Source organism: Achroia grisella, unplaced genomic scaffold (genome assembly GCF_030625045.1).
Source record: "Achroia grisella isolate CSIRO2021 unplaced genomic scaffold, CSIRO_AGI_Agris_v1 utg157, whole genome shotgun sequence".
In the NCBI taxonomy this organism is placed as follows: Eukaryota; Metazoa; Arthropoda; class Insecta; order Lepidoptera; family Pyralidae; genus Achroia; species Achroia grisella.
The window spans coordinates 855769-872472 of NW_026712653.1; the positions used below are offsets into that span (position 1 = coordinate 855769).

Here is a 16704-nt window from a genome sequence, read left to right on the forward strand (position 1 = left end):
TAACCTATAAGTACATTTTTTTTATGTATGATTATGGAATAGTGCACTCGTCTGCGCTAATGGTTTACGCTGGCGGGGCACCAGTGGAGGATGATAGGATGAGCATGAAGTCAGTTAGGCCGTCATGACTAATTCACCAAGAATTTATCACGATATACGATCGATTCCTGGGGGAACCGCGTGGAGGTCAACCTGCCATTGCTAGCAATGACATCACTCACAATCCCCATTCCTCCCTATAGTACAATTCTCTTCGGGGAAAAACATAATTTGAGTGGAAAACGGAGCGGTCATCTGACAACACTGAAAACACTAGTAATGCCGTGTAGGGCCAAATAATTACAAGTCAGTGCCTACTGTGTAACGCTTTCATGAATTATTTAACAGGTGACTTGGATTTGCTCGATTCTATACAACTTTGTAATAATGTTGAAGCGGTGGTATATGGTATACCTGATGAGTGACAGGTATCGAGGGTTATATGAGGAAAAATACGAAGACAATTGAAAATGCAGTACTTTAGCGATATATAATATTGTTACAAAAAAGTATATGTAAAAAAATATGATTATAAAGAAAATTCTTTATTCAAATAAACTTAAATGAAGCACTTTTGAGTAGTCATAGTTATTATTTTTATTCTACCGCTGATTCGGTTACCTGTAACATGACAAAAAGAACGAGCAAGAAACTAGCGTGTTGCCTTAGATATTAAATGAATGACGTAACTTTACATTTTTAATTGAAGACAATGGAATGGTGCACTCGCCTGGGTTAACGGCGGGTCAGGTTACCCCTGGAAACCATCCTGATAAATTCTTGGAGAATTTGTCACGATGGACTAAATAACCTGACCGCATATTCATCTTATTCTCCATTGGTGCCCCGCCAGCGTAAACCGTTAGCGTGGGCGGGAGCACAATTTCATTTTCATCCATAAAAAAAAAGACAAACAACGTGACACGTAATTTTATATATAAAGATTACGAGTACACTATATGGCTATATAATATTAGTAAATAACTAGTTGCGTGCGATTCATAGACAGCTACAAGACAAATTGCACAAATTCCTATTTTCCACAATCGGTATTAGCAGGTTTTGAGTGAAGAATTTTTGCTTTGTGCTCTAGTTATCTACAAAAAATACTTGTACGTTTATAGTGTAACGGAAAGAATTATAAACTGTTTCACAAAAAAACAAACTAACTACCTTATGTAGAAACCACTAAGAGAGGATTTCCTGAAATTCTCCCAAGGAAACTGGAGGAAACTGCAGTAAACACTTATTGTGTAAATATAAACACCTATATCTTAAAAAAAACTGGGTAGGCATTATAATTACGAGTATTATGTGATGTATTGATGTAATCTTTTTTGTATTCAGTTTACGCAAAATCGCAAATACACGACGTGACGTCGATTTCACAGGTGAAATAACGGGCAAATATTGGCAAAGCGCCTATTGTACCACGCATAACATAAAATAATATGTAACAATATGTAAGTCATCGCTGATTCTTTATGGTAGATACTTTAGACTTTATTATACTACAAGAAACATTACACACAGGGTAACCGGTGACCTATACCTGCAGCTTAAAGTTAAAGTTAAAGTAAATAGAAAAATATATAGTACTTGTTTAAAAGAATAATATTAAAAATAGCCCTAATAAGCAAAAGTTAAAAATATATTTTACTACAAATATAGACGAAAACTGTACATTACAGTATGTGTATTAATGTTAATGAGCTAATTAAAAAGAAATGTTATTTTTCGGTTCGGTATTTTCCATCTCAGGAAAAGGCAAAAGACTTAGTCTATACAGCCATTATCTTCGGTAATATTCTTATACTATATATATTTTTAATTCATTGTATCCACTATCAGAACTCTTCAAAAGTTGATAATACATATTCAAATACACAAATTAAAAATAAATACTTTTTTTTCTTCTTTATGGCTTGGATAAATACTTTATATTTGTGTTGACGTTGTGACTGTCAATGTCAGTCAGTTGTCAATGTTAAAAATTTCAAATGTCAACGCATAGGACGTGAAAAGAAGGAATTTCAAACGTTCAAATTTAGTAACCGACGCCGCTGCATAGTAGTAATCTCTTGAGTAGTATATTCTTTGGTAGTAATTATATTAGAAAGTCCCAGTACCCAGCCAGCAACTACATAATAACTTAAAACACGAATTAACTAAGTTCTAGATTAAATTAAATCCATTGCTAATAGTGACTTGGAAAATAATTTATACTCGTTGTTTTGTGTTCTGTAATTGTGAGAGTAAAGTGAAAACAATGTCAGAATTTCAAACTCCAGTAAGGAAGAACAAAGTTAGTGATGACAAAATTACAATACCTCCATCGCCGTTTCTAAATCGACTCGGATATGGTACAGGTAAACTGAACTGCATGTGTTGTACATTTCTCACCCACCCATTCATTCATAGTTTAAGAGCCGTGCTCTTGTCGATGTTCCTCTAAATGTTGATACTTAACTTTTCCTCAATCTGCTTGGTATAGCTGTGCCTTGGTCTTCCCATTCTCTTCTTTCCTTCGATAATATTATTCATGATGACTTTTACCATCGCATCGCTCTCCATCGACAGGGAATTCATCCCCACACGCTAGAACCTAAGTGGTCTCGGACGGTGCGCTTTCAGAAGAGCTTCCTCCCGCATACACTTAGATTGTGGAATGAACTATGAGACTACAGCATGGGATTTTTCAAGAAGGGTGTATTATGGTATTTCAAGCATCCAGATAACCATTCACCATCAGATGGGCCGTATGCTTGTTTGACATCATAGTAGTTTACAAAGAAATCAAGTGCCCCAAAATTTTTTCCCCACCAATACAACTTTGAATTAACTGCCACTGATAAGTAACATAAATATGTATTTTCCTCCCTTAGGAGTTTCAGTAATGCAGTTAGTAAGATCACCGCGAGCAGGTCAAATTCGATCACCATGGGCCCTCAAAATGTTGAATAAACGTGTTAAACAGCATAAAGTTTACTCAGAACGTATTACAATTGAGGCGGAACTGTTACAACGTATGTCACATCCCAACATTGTTGGTTTCCGTGCATTTAGCAAGACTAAAACGTTGTACCTGGGCATGGAGGCGTGTGATGTGTCCCTGGGTGATTTAATAGAGAAGCGGGTAGAAGATTCTGGAGAGCCATTTACACCAAAACAGATTTTGAAGGTAAAGATTTTGTTTAACCTTATCAAAATATCTACATTATTTGTCAATTTTTAATTACATATACAACTAGCTGTACCTGCGACTTCACATGCATGAAATTGAACAAACAAAGAAATTAGAGATTGTTTTCTAAAATAAAAGTAGCCTAAGTTACTTCTTATTACATCAGCTACATACTAAAAAAAGTCGCATCAAAATCAGAGAGCCATTTCAGAGATTTCCTGGAACAGACAGACAGTCCAAAATTGTAAACGAAATATTTTGGTGTATGTGTTTGTAATAATGAAATAACCATTTTTTACTACATGAATTTAAATATAAATACGCTACATACAACAATATGACATTTTTAACATTTTTTGTCTGTCTGTCTGTTTGTTCTGGCTAATCTCTGAAATGCCTGGACCGATTTTGACGGGACTTTTATGAGCAGGTAGCTGATGTAATAAGGAGTAACTAAGGTTACTTTTGTTTTAGAAAAATTCTTTTGTTTTAAAAAATAAACTTAAATTCCATGCAAATGAAGTCGTGGGTACAGTTAGTTTATATTATATATAAAATATACCATTGCGACTGCAATCCTGATGGGGTGATCAGAGACACTGTCAACTTTCAATATTATGGTGCCTTCATTCCTCTCTGTACATTGGTTAACACAACATAGCAAGAAGGATCACTTGTGTTTTTTTATATCAGTGTTTCCTTGACCTGAGAGTCATTTAGTAGTATAAATTGACTCTCAACCTGTTGGATGTAATTCAGGGTCTTAAAACCATTAAGCTATCCAATCCTAAATGGATTAATTATATCATGATATTATTATGACGACCTCGGTGGTCTAGCGGTGTAGCACACCCCTTTACGTCCGATGGTCGCGGGTTCAAATCATCGCACGGCACAAACATTTGTATTCATGAGTATGATTGTTTGTATCGGTCTGGGTATTTTCTATGTATAATATGTATGTATTTACGAAAAAAAAATTATCTATGTACTTGTATCAGTTATCTAGTACCCGTAACACAAGCTTTAGATAGCTTAACTCGGGTCTAGATGGCGCTGTGTGAATTGTCCTGAGATTATTATTATTATTATTATTAAATTCAATTAAATTTTATTTGCATATTATACAGTTAGATATTCCGTAATATGTCCAGGTAATAATATTATTGGCAACTGTTTATTGCCCCAATTTATGGGCATGCAAATTTTGAATATATTAAAATTCAATAATCTATAATGTCTTAATATAAAATTATTGTCTTATGCACAATAATTATATATGAATAGTAACAATTATACAATATAAAAAAAATGTAATTTCAGGTTGCAACAGATATTGCAAGTGCACTCGACTACCTGCACACCAAAATGCAATTGTTGCATGGTGATATGAAGTCCTACAATGTTCTAGTTAATGGAGACTTTGTTGTTTGCAAGCTGTGTGATTTTGGTGTCACTTTGCCATTGGATGAGAATGGCGTGTTTGATAAGCAGCATGCTGGGAAAGCTGTATATTTTGGTGAGTATAAATGGAATTATTTGTCACACTGTGGGTATTAGAACAATCTAATCCTGTTGGGATAACACGCACAACGGCCCGAATGAGAGGCTAATTGCGGAGAATGGAGTCCAACATATGATCCTGTTGGGATTATACACAGTCCCAGTAGGCTGAATAAATTTGCATTATTATTATGGGTTTGGAAGAAAGGCGATTGTTAATAATGTAGACTGACGATTAGCACCATGCTAGCAATAAGATCATAAGTCTTAGTCAGGTAAACCTGCTAATGTAACATGTCAGGTTGACCACCATCCTGGAAACCATCTTGATAAATTTGTCACGATGGGCTAACTGACCTGACCTCATGCTCATCTTAACATCCTGAACTGGGGACCCATTTGGGCAGGCGGGTGCACAATTCCATTGTCTATACATATAAATAATCGTACATAAAAAAAATATTATTGATTGACATTGGATATATATGGTTAGCAAATCAGATCAGTGACATACTGGTATAGAAGGTTTAGTATAGAAAAGTTTTTTTTTTCGGACTACTCTAATGCTGTTGGCTGCATCTGTCTTAATAGCTAGTTGGTGTATTCTTCTGTCTGTCTTAATAGCAAATTGTTTTACACTAGCATTTACCGGCTTATTTTAGCGTACGAATGTATCGTATCCCTAATTTCGAATAGATGTATGCTCTTTATGAAGACATGTTGAAGAGGTAAAAATCAAAGAGGCACTAAATACATTTTTTTTTTCGGACTACACTAATGCTGTTGGCTGCATCTGGTCTTTACAGCCGGAATATGGAGATGGCACTGGACTTATGGAGCGGCACTTATGACGGATACATTTAACTTTAGTCTGAGTGCACTACTAGGGGTTTGAACCTCGGCTCAGACCGTCGTAATTTCGATCCCTGTTTGAATTGAACGGGGGATCGATCCGATATATAAATAATTTTAAGTGAAAGATTAATTCTTACAGAATAGACACATAGTTTTAAGAAACCAGAATGTAGGCACTGGACTTACCGCAATAAAACAATATGACCGGCTAATTAACTATTTATATAATATTTTTTTTTATATTTTATAGCGACGACCTCGGTGGTCTAGCGGTCTAGCACACCGCTTTACGTCCGATGTTCGCGGGTTCGATTCCTTGCACGGCACAAACATTGGTTTCATGAGTATGATTGTTTGTATGGGTCTGGGTGTTTTATATATATATTATGTATGTATTTATGTATTATTAATTATCTATGTATTAGATCAGTTATCTAGTACCCATAACACAAGCTTTAGCTAGCTTAACTGGGGATTAGATGTCGCTGTGTGAATTGTCCTGATATTATTATTATTATTATTATAGGGACTGAAGCATGGAGCGCTCCAGAAGTGATACACGGTGGGGAGATATCAAACAAAACCGACATCTGGCCACTTGGTCTGACACTGTGGGAGATGATGGCAATGATGCCACCACACACACAGATAGAAGATGACACACTCGATGACAGTGTGGTGAACTTAGATGACAGTGCTGCTAGCATGGAGGATGATTTCTTCTCAGAGGACTATGGTCAGTTCCTTCAGTATTAGAAATAGAAGTAGAAATAATCTCTATTCAAATAAACTCAGTACAAGCACTTTTGAATAGTCATATTTTTGATTCTACAACTCATTTGGAATGCAGATTCATCACAAGTAGAATGACCTAGAAAAGACTGTGTGTTGCTCGTTTGAATAGATTTTTTTATATAAATAATTACACCACAACAAGTAAGAAGCATGCAATAATCGACATAGAAACCGTAATACACTCATTCTTAGTGTAATCAGATAATATTGTTAGCGCTATGAATTAAGTTCTTTTACAAAAACATTATTATATAAAAATGCATATTATAAAATTGAATAGTTTGTTAACAAACTATTCAATTTTATAATATGCATTTTTACAAAGTGTTTATTAGCATAGCCTTTAATAATTACTCTGGATTATTACCAGATGTTGAATTTTACCAATTGTCAGCCAGAAATAAAATACAATCCTGAGCACCTGGATGTTCACAAATTGCAGTGATTCTCCACTGTGCAATTTCCAGATATTTTTTCTTATGCACAACCACATGGTGGAATTACCATCCAGCAATGGCATTTCCGTATCTTATTGATATTGAAGACTTAAACTTAAGTATAGCCTAGTGTGGGTTCATAGGTAAAATGTTACTTAAGTTAAGTTTTCCGAAATAAAATTACAGGCACTCGTCCCCTGGTGCCAGTGAACATCTCTGAAATGACATACGCGGAACCTCTGACGCTGTTTTGCTGCTGCACCGAGACGCTGCCGAGTCTACGACCATCAGCTGCCACGCTAGCTACCGCCTCCGCAGACATGCTCGCACATGTAATGACATTATAGTTTCGTTAGTATTGTACCAACACTAATATTGACATCTCGTGTCTGCCATTTGTAGTCTTTAGCTTGCAGAAACACTACCAAAATATCGGGAACTCAATAAAAATAAATTAACGTGTTAAGAATCTGTGATTTTTCCTAGTTGTACGTGTAAATATTGACCACGTCTAATTTAAAACAGTATAGAATCTGTAGATTGTCTTCTGACAGCAATGTAGGGATTACAAGTCGTTTCGGGAAGTACGATAATTACGGTAGATCTCGTGATCCGGCTCAAAGGATCAACATTATTAGCAACAGTCCATGATCACATCCTCCATCATTCACTAATAGGTTCGTTTAGGTACTCATTTATCACTCAATAAGCCCAGTGATCTTACATATTATGGCCAAAATGTCCCTATCCGAGGTTCTTCTCTTCTCGAAGCAAGATCCCCGGCTCCTGAAGGCCTACATCGCCTTTAAGGCAGCCATTCCCGCTCACTTAGTGCACGAGTCTTCTCCGCACCCTCTGACGCAGGCGATATACAGCTCCACCTCTGACTCGAACCACCGAGCTCAGACATAATGTTGGTTGACCCTACACATACCTCAACTCACAGACAACCATTATATTCATCACCTTTCTCCGGAAGAGAAATATAGGCTACCACGTTTACCCTCTCGAAGAAGACAAAAATCTCAGCCTGAACAAAACTCAACTCACGGAGTACATCATATGTACCAACCGAAAAAGGTCCCTATACTTGCGAGTCTTTATGACACTCTTGAAGGCATAGACTTATAATTATAGCCGCTCATTGTAGCACTGCCAGGTGGTACCTCATCCGCCCATACCCCAACCCATCTTGCAAACTCTACCCTCAGCCCCCAAGGCCTACGGGGGGTCCCTAGTGTAGGACTTTGCAATAGTCGCTCGCCTTGCCAGTCGATCCTATACAGGTCGCTTTGAATACCTCCTAACTCCGCCAGTTCAAGAAGTTGACGGTTGAAGATGACGGCTACTGCGTCCAAGTGTTCCCATAGGTCTGCAAGTCTGTGGACTTGGAGACCTATGCGAGCATTTCGACGCAGGAACCTTCATCTTTGATTTTAACTCTAATCTGGATAGTCGAGTCAGTCACAAGCCCCGGTCCAAAGAAAAAAAAGAAGGAAGTCGGCTCTTTTCTCAATGAATTTTCTTATGGCGACCTGAGCCAAGGTTTAGATCAAAGTCTAATCTCAACTAAACCCTCAAGACTAAAGTCATATCCGTCAGGAGTTAGACTACTTCTAGACCTTCAACTGCTTCATAAGTCCTTCTGCAGATTCGAAATGCCATCGGCCTCTAACGTCCGTTGAATCTGTTGGCAGCTGGTCTTAACAGCCAAATATATATATTATTAAAATAATAATAAATATTATAATATAAATATTTTTGTACCTGTATTGAAACTTGAATTGCCCGAAGAATTGCGACTTTGAATGGCAATCAACATAGCTCGTAGGACAGATGGCCGTTGGGGCAGTTTGGCGAATCGGACGGAAGACGCAGCGTGGGAAGGTCTAGCAAGGTGGACCGACGATCTGGTCAAGATCGCGGGAAGGCATATATTATTAAAATAATAATAAATATTATAATATAAATATTTTTGTACCTGTATTGAAACTTGATTAGTAAACCCTTGTGTACTCAAAAACAGTGATTTGCTTTATAGTACCCTTAAGACCTTGTGGTTTTAATAAAACAAGTGTATAATTAAAAACAACTATATTCCAATAACATAAATAATTATTCAACAAAATACTGGACCTTATACAACTAGTATACATGTACAACCACATTTTAATACAACATACATATAAAACTTGATAAAAATTATAATGCAGTATTACATATGGTAATATTATCTTATCTATATAATTATATTGTAAAGTTTCTCATTTCATTTTTGTAATATTAAAATGCGAATTAACATTAAATTTAAGTTAACATAAGAACTTGTATCATAATACAACAGTTAAGGATTGCATAAGAAATACATTCTTACAGATGTTGTATAAGAAAGATTCAAACACATGCCACAAAAGATTTACAGATCTACGATTATTATAAAACTGCTGTAAACAATGTATAACAGAACTATTTTCGATGCCTCGTCCAATTGAAACGGGTATCGAAATTACGACGGCCTAAGCCGAGGTTCCAACCTCTAGCGGTGCCCTCAGACTAAAGTCGTATCCGTCAGGCGGGAGTTGGCCTCAGCCGCTCCATAAGTTCCTTTGGTTTGGAGTGCCATCTGCACTCGCCCCCTATCGTCCGTTGAAGCTGTAAAGGCCAGCTGCGGCCAACAGCATTAGAGTAGTCCGAAAAAAATCTTAAGACAACATGAACATGCGTCATAACACCAGCGAGCATGAAATGTTTAGAAATATTTTAATTTGACTGTACATTCTACCTTTAAAAGAACTTATATTATTTTAATGGCAGGAAATATATTATTTTGGAAAAAATATATTAATCTGACTGTAAATTGTGCTCTTTAAAAAACTTAAATGATTTTAATGGCAGAAAGTCAGGCAGAAAGTGTTACTTTTGTAAACATTAGTGTAAAAATATTTGTAAACAACAAGTAAATTATAACCGAAGTTTCGGATTGTGATAACAAATGTACGTTATATTTATTTACAATATATTCATTAAATAAAATTTTAGTTCACTACAAAAGTGCTTCCCATAAATATGTACATATAAATAAAATGTGTCTGTTTGTAATATTGAAAAAACTGTTTTTTACTACATGCATCTGAATATTATATATTTTTATAACAATTTTTGTCTGTTTATTCCGGTTAATCTCTGAAGTGGCCGGATCGATTTTGACGGGACTTTTATTGGCAGGTAGCTGATGTAAAAATGAGTAACTTAGGCTACTTTTATTTTTACAATAAAGTTAAATTCCATTCGCGGGTACAGCTAGTATTGAATATAACAAGTTTCATCTCTTAATAAGTTGTCAATTAGTAAACAAAATACCAACAAGTAATTAGTGTACTCCAATCTTATAAAATAAGGTTTAATTATTAAAAAGTAAACCAATTAAAAAACTGTTACAACAGTGGTTGACTAGCTTAAAATAAAATTATGATATATCCTAAATTAATTTAGAGCACCGACATAAACTTAATTATAATAAAATTATAATAATGAGATTAGTAATGCAAAAATTAATTGTTAAATTTTAATTAACTTAAATATCATTTTAACATTTCAAAAATTGAATTTATAATTTCTTAGTATTGGGGGAAAAGGATTGTTAATAATGTGAACTAATAACCCCATTGTAAAACCCAAGCAATGTATGGTCAAGTTGACCTCCACGTACTTCTCCCTAGAAAATATCGTGGAAAATTGTCTTTTGGCACGACGGGTTAACTGACCTGACCTCATGCTCATCTTATCATCCTCCACTGGTGTCCAGCCAGTGTAAACCGTTAGCGCAGGCGGATGTACCATTCCATTATTATCTATACATATAAATAAAATTGGTGTCTGTTTGTAATATTGAAATAACCGTTTTTACTATACATATATGAATATAAATACGGTACATACACCGAAATAACATTTTTTACAATTTTTGTGTGTCTGTCTGTTTGTTCCGGTGTGGCGGGACGATTTTGACGGGGCTTTTTTTGGCAGGTAGCTGATGTAATAAGCAGTAACTTCGGCAACTTTTTTTTTAGAAAAATAAAGTTAAATTCCACGCGGACGAAGGCCCGAAATGATATTTTCGTTAAAACCAAATAACTACGAAATTATAAATCCTAATGAAAATGATCAATATTAGACAAACTGTATACTTTATCAAACTTATATAATAAAAAACAGAATGTTAATTATTTCAGATCGTATAAAATGTCTGCACCTTGGTAGCAGAGTTGTCTAGTACCCATAATACAAGATCTGCTTAGCGTGGGACTAGATGGCGCTGTGTCAATTGTCCAGTGACATTAGCTTTAAAAAATGTATGTTCGACCAACACTTGATTTTGTGTAGTTTTTGCGTTTGTTTTTGATTTAAATCGATTTTGTGTAGTGATAAAAACTGCACATGTATTCGCTTCTGTATATAATTGTACATGCATATTACTATCATTATTGGAGGCAACCGTGACAAAAATCTTAAAAAATAAGTTCGACCTACGCTCGATTTTGTGTTTGTGTTTCGATGAATTTAAATATAATCACTTTTGTATTGATATATTTATTAGTAAAAATCTACATGTGAGGTATGATGAAGGCAGGTGATTGACAACCAGTTTCTGAAACCATATCTCATTTACTTCACTATAACATATAACAAAGCTAATATGTGCAGGCAGGATATACTATTTATTTTTAAAATGTCGTGTTTAGTACTGTATTAATACAGTAAAACGGGTTTTAACATGAATAATTTTATGGTAAATAAAGCTAGACGAGCTGTGTGAAAGACGTCAATAGGTAAATAAAGGTTTACCTTTCGACGTTTCGACCAAGTTGCTCTAGACGAGCTGTGTGAAAGACGTCAATAGGTAAATAAAAATTTACCTTTCGACGTTTCGACCAAGTTGCACTAGGTGAGTAAAAGACGTCGAGAGGTAAATACCTATATTTACCATAGAATTATTAGTCTTAAAAACCAGTAAATTATAATAATAATGATATTTAACTGTATCAAATCGAGATCGAATAAGGAACGGATTATTTTATGGTGTTTTTAATAATTTACTAGTATAACACAAATGTAATGATATTTTAGTTTATTTACGTCTGTGTATTTTATATTCAAATTACTGTAATATTTCATGGTCCATTTTAAGATACTTTCATAAGTTTTTAATTAATTACAGAATGTTCCATCTTAAAATAATTTCGTAAGTTCTTAAAGAATTGTGATAATAAAGAATAATTTCAGTGAGAATATTAATTTCAAAGACTGGATGATTAAGCGGTTAGCTATATTATAATATACACATATATATATAATTGTACATGGTATACAAAATAGTTATTATGTTTTATGATATTAGATTGCTTATTCCTATTCTGAGATTACAACAAGAGTTTCATTAGTGCCTAGTATCGTAAAATATCGTCGATTAAATAGAATAAAGACTTTTTTCAATATTAGAAGCTCGAATTGGCTCCTTTTATATAAGTCAATTAAATTAACCACGCCGTCTTAATCATTATCTAAATAGTTTTAAAATGATATATAATACTTGTGTGAAAATTTAAAAACTTTAAAGGGGAGAATAATTTAAATAAATTTAAAATCTTTTAACTTTCTTGGAAAAAAAATTCATTTTGAATACTGTCATTTTTCTATTTAACCGACGATATATAATTACTATTTAATAACTAACACTAGTAATTGTTGTTTTAAGTTACATAGTACTTATTTTATGGTAGCATAATGTTTAAGTAAATAATAATTAAACGTTATATAAAAATGGACATGTTTACATTGTATAATTATTATTATACATATATAATTAAAAAATGAATATAAAAAGTGTTGTTTTATTAATACATTGAACGTTTCTTTTTATATAAGATACAAGTGTATGAGTTTTGTAGCTGGAGATTTGTGAGTTTTGACTGTTATGTATGTTAAACGAAAGTAATTTGCAATTTTCTGAAACTTACAATAAAAGGTGTACTTCAGTGATTCCCATAGTGGTTTATATCGACCCCCAGGGGTCTATGACACTACAAAGGGTCTACAACAGCGGTCATCTTGTTGTTTTTACTTTGTTTTTGACACTAACTTTACTACAGTTAGAAATTTACATAAAGTCAATATCAGGTAAGAATGGGGGAGTCTACCCAAAACCGAAAATGGCAAAGGGTCTACGATACAAAAAAGTCTGGGAATCTTTGGTCTACATTTATAGTATTTCTGTAACTGAACTACGCATTAAAATAAAAAAAATCATATTAAATTACAAAAATATCTGCAGTGCTATTTCTGTCAGTTATTTAATTATTAAGTAGGAACTCTTGTCATAAATGTTTTTGAAGGTTATGTAGAGTAAAAAACACAAATTGACAAATTGCAAGATGTATAAAATACAACGATTATACAAAATGTGGTGACTTTGTTTATAATAGGTGTATACTATACATAATGTAATTTCATTCTAAGTTATGTATTAAGTGTCTTTAAAGTTTGTAGACATGGGAAAGTGGGAGCTGTGGTTTGATGTCAGATTTTATGATTTTTTTAATATAGCATATTTGAATTTAAATGAAATAGTATTATTGTAAATATGTACAACATTAAAAAAAATACGAGCTGAGTTTCTTGTCAGTTCTTCTCATCTCAATCATTCTGAACTGACGGTAGATTTGACATATCTTGAGTCTGTAATAGACCTGTGGGCTAATTATGTAACTTCGTTCGCAACGATTTTCGTATGTAACGTAGTGAAAATGACGTCATCTGTCAATAATGCGATCATATAGACGCCATTTGACGCTGTCAACTAGCATTGCAACGTAAACGCAACTTTACATATCGATAAAAATTATTTCTATCGAATGTCGATTTAGTAACCTCGTTGCAACGTCACGTAATCGCTATTTTGCCGAAATGACAGCGTGGAATTGAAACGGTTTTTACATTATGAGAAACAATTTAGAAGGTGTTTCTTTTGGTTACAATCTTTAAAATATCAGCATTAGCAGCATTATTTATCTTGTTTTGGTAATTTTCAGTATTACATATATTTTTATTATATTAAATATTACGTAGAAAGTCGTGAAAAGGTTTTAAATTTATTAAAATGGGAAAATTGTCACGACTCACAACACGACATCAGTGTTGCCAATTCGATATTTTATTTTCGTCCCAAATCACATAGAATGTTGTATTAACTAGAGTAAATGTTTAATATAAAATTAGGGTTGATTATGATATTAATATAATTAAAAAACTATTTCAATGAATACGGTGCTCTGTGAACGGAATACAACGTTTATGATGCTCTGTGATTTGTTTAAAGTAAATAAATTTATTTGTTTAAAGTTTTTACAATTATGTACAAATTTAAAAAGATGTGCCCATATCATTTTAAATTTATATGGATACCTACGTACTTACCTAGGTATCTATAGCAGAAAAGAAAATTTAATTTGTAGGTTAGATTAATATTATTAATGATTATAAATAGTTTGTATAAAATATGCTTTTATATTCAAAATTATTAACCTTATTTTTTCATTAGAATAGAATAGACTTTCTTTATTTTATTTTATTAAATGTCTATTAATAAAATTAAAATAAAAGATCAAGTGAACGCTGCAGTATATTTTGTAATTTTTGAACGCAATAAAAATTGTTTCAAATCAACCAACTAGTGTAACAACCCAATAAATTAAAATGTATCCCTCTAAAGGTATAAGCTATCTAATGTACTGACTTTTTAAATTGGTCGGATTAACAATATTCCGCTGCAACTTCATAGTAGTGTTTTATCGATAGAAATGATTTATGTTGCGGTCATTCGACCTTACTTGATCGCGTTTTTTAAATTGAAATGATTTCATATTGCATCACAACTTCAACAGAAACAATTTCATATCGTGTTACATAATTAGCCCACTGTACAGACAGTACTTTCATGTTGTTACTAACAATTATTAGTTGAAACGCTTATAATTTATAGTTTCACTAATTGACTGTTGTAGTTAATTTAAAAAATATATAAATCATAGTTTAAATAAGTAAACGTTACATATATAAATACATAATGTTGGCAGTAATTGCTCTATTTTAATCAGTTAATTTGATTGATATAAATCATCATTAAAAAGTAATCATAATTATAATTACTGGCGTTAATCATTAATTATAATTTGTAATTTATTGAGGCTTGATTAATTGAAGGTTGACTGAAGACTGAATTATGATTAATTTTGAGCAACGGGCATGAAGTTCAGTTATAAAAAATACCTATCAACTGTTAACCAATCGCTTCTTGTAGTAATTTCGATTTTGCTATCGGTGTCGTGTATGTACGATGTTGATGATGATAATATCGATGACGATTATGCTAATGATGATGAACATCACCATCATTATCACTACTATCAACATCATCATCGTGACTCTCATCCACATCAACAATAGTAATTTAATTGAAATAGTAAACGAGCTGAATATCAACTTACATAGCATAAAGTTTGGAGACAAAAAATGTTTGGTACCAAGCTAAACGACAAAGTGAACCTCGGTCAAATTAACTTAAATTTGGACATATCTTTTTAACTTTAATTAACAAATTTTTTAATTGTAATCATTACAACCAAATGTATGACTGGTACCAAGGCAGACGACGAAGTTTACCTCGGTCAAATTAACCTAAATTCGGACACAATTTTTAACTTTAATTAACAACATTTTTAATTGTAATCATTACAACCTTGATTATGATCGTTATTCAATAGTTAACCGAATTATTAGTTATGATTTTTAATCGTTAATCATGTTAACTTTCGACCAACACTTATATATATCATGAAGCTGTACATTTTAATTTGTCGGCTATAAGAATTATTAATTAGCAACGGCGGAACATAATTAAATTTGGTCGTAACTACTTATAGTTACCAGCGGCGTGTATTCGTTAGTATGCGTAGTCGGTTGTAGCTGGGCGTATTAGACGTGGATAGTGTACAGCTCGTTAGGAGATGTCGTCGTCTGCCGCTAGCAGAGACGCGTCGTCCGGCGGCGCACTAGAGGCGGGCGGTGCGTAGTAGCCGCCGCTAGCGTCGTCCGGCGGCGCACTAGAGGCGGGCGGTGCGTAGTAGCCGCCGCTAGCGTCGTCCGGCGGCGCACTAGAGGCGGGCGGTGCGTAGTAGCCGCCGCTAGCGTCGTCCGGCGGCGCACTAGAGGCGGGCGGTGCGTAGTAGCCGCCGCTAGCGTCGTCCGGCGGCGCACTAGAGGCGGGCGGTGCGTAGTAGCCGCCGCTAGCGTCGTCCGGCGGCGCACTAGAGGCGGGCGGTGCGTAGTAGCCGCCGCTAGCGTCGTCCGGCGGCGCACTAGAGGCGGGCGGTGCGTAGTAGCCGCCGCTAGCGTCGTCCGGCGGCGCACTAGAGGCGGGCGGTGCGTAGTAGCCGCCGCTAGCGTCGTCCGGCGGCGCACTAGAGGCGGGCGGTGCGTAGTAGCCGCCGCTAGCGTCGCCCGGCGGCGCACTAGAGGCGGGCGGTGCGTAGTAGCCGCCGCTAGCGTCGCCCGGCGGCGCACTAGAGGCGGGCGGTGCGTAGTAGCCGCCGCTAGCGTCGTCCGGCGGCGCACTAGAGGCGGGCGGTGCGTAGTAGCCGCCGCTAGCGTCGTCCGGCGGCGCACTAGAGGCGGGCGGTGCGTAGTAGCCGCCGCTAGCGTCGTCCGGCGGCGCACTAGAGGCGGGCGGTGCGTAGTAGCCGCCGCTAGCGTCGCCCGGCGGCGCACTAGAGGCGGGCGGTGCGTAGTAGCCGCCGCTAGCGTCGCCCGGCGGCGCACTAGAGGCGGGCGGTGCGT

General features: G+C 35.4%; 1 protein-coding gene across 1 annotated transcript; it reads left to right on the forward strand.

Annotated features, from left to right (window-relative positions):
- The first annotated feature begins 2146 nt into the window (after window positions 1–2146).
- LOC131841029 (lymphokine-activated killer T-cell-originated protein kinase-like) lies at window positions 2147–7206 on the forward strand. The gene is made up of 5 exons (XM_059189260.1): window positions 2147–2408; window positions 2925–3220; window positions 4547–4742; window positions 6108–6317; window positions 7000–7206. The coding sequence occupies exons 1-5, from the start codon at window positions 2309–2311 to the stop codon at window positions 7158–7160; spliced, it is 963 nt and encodes a 320-aa protein (XP_059045243.1). The 5' UTR covers window positions 2147–2308; the 3' UTR covers window positions 7161–7206.
- Window positions 7207–16704: the final 9498 nt, after the last annotated feature.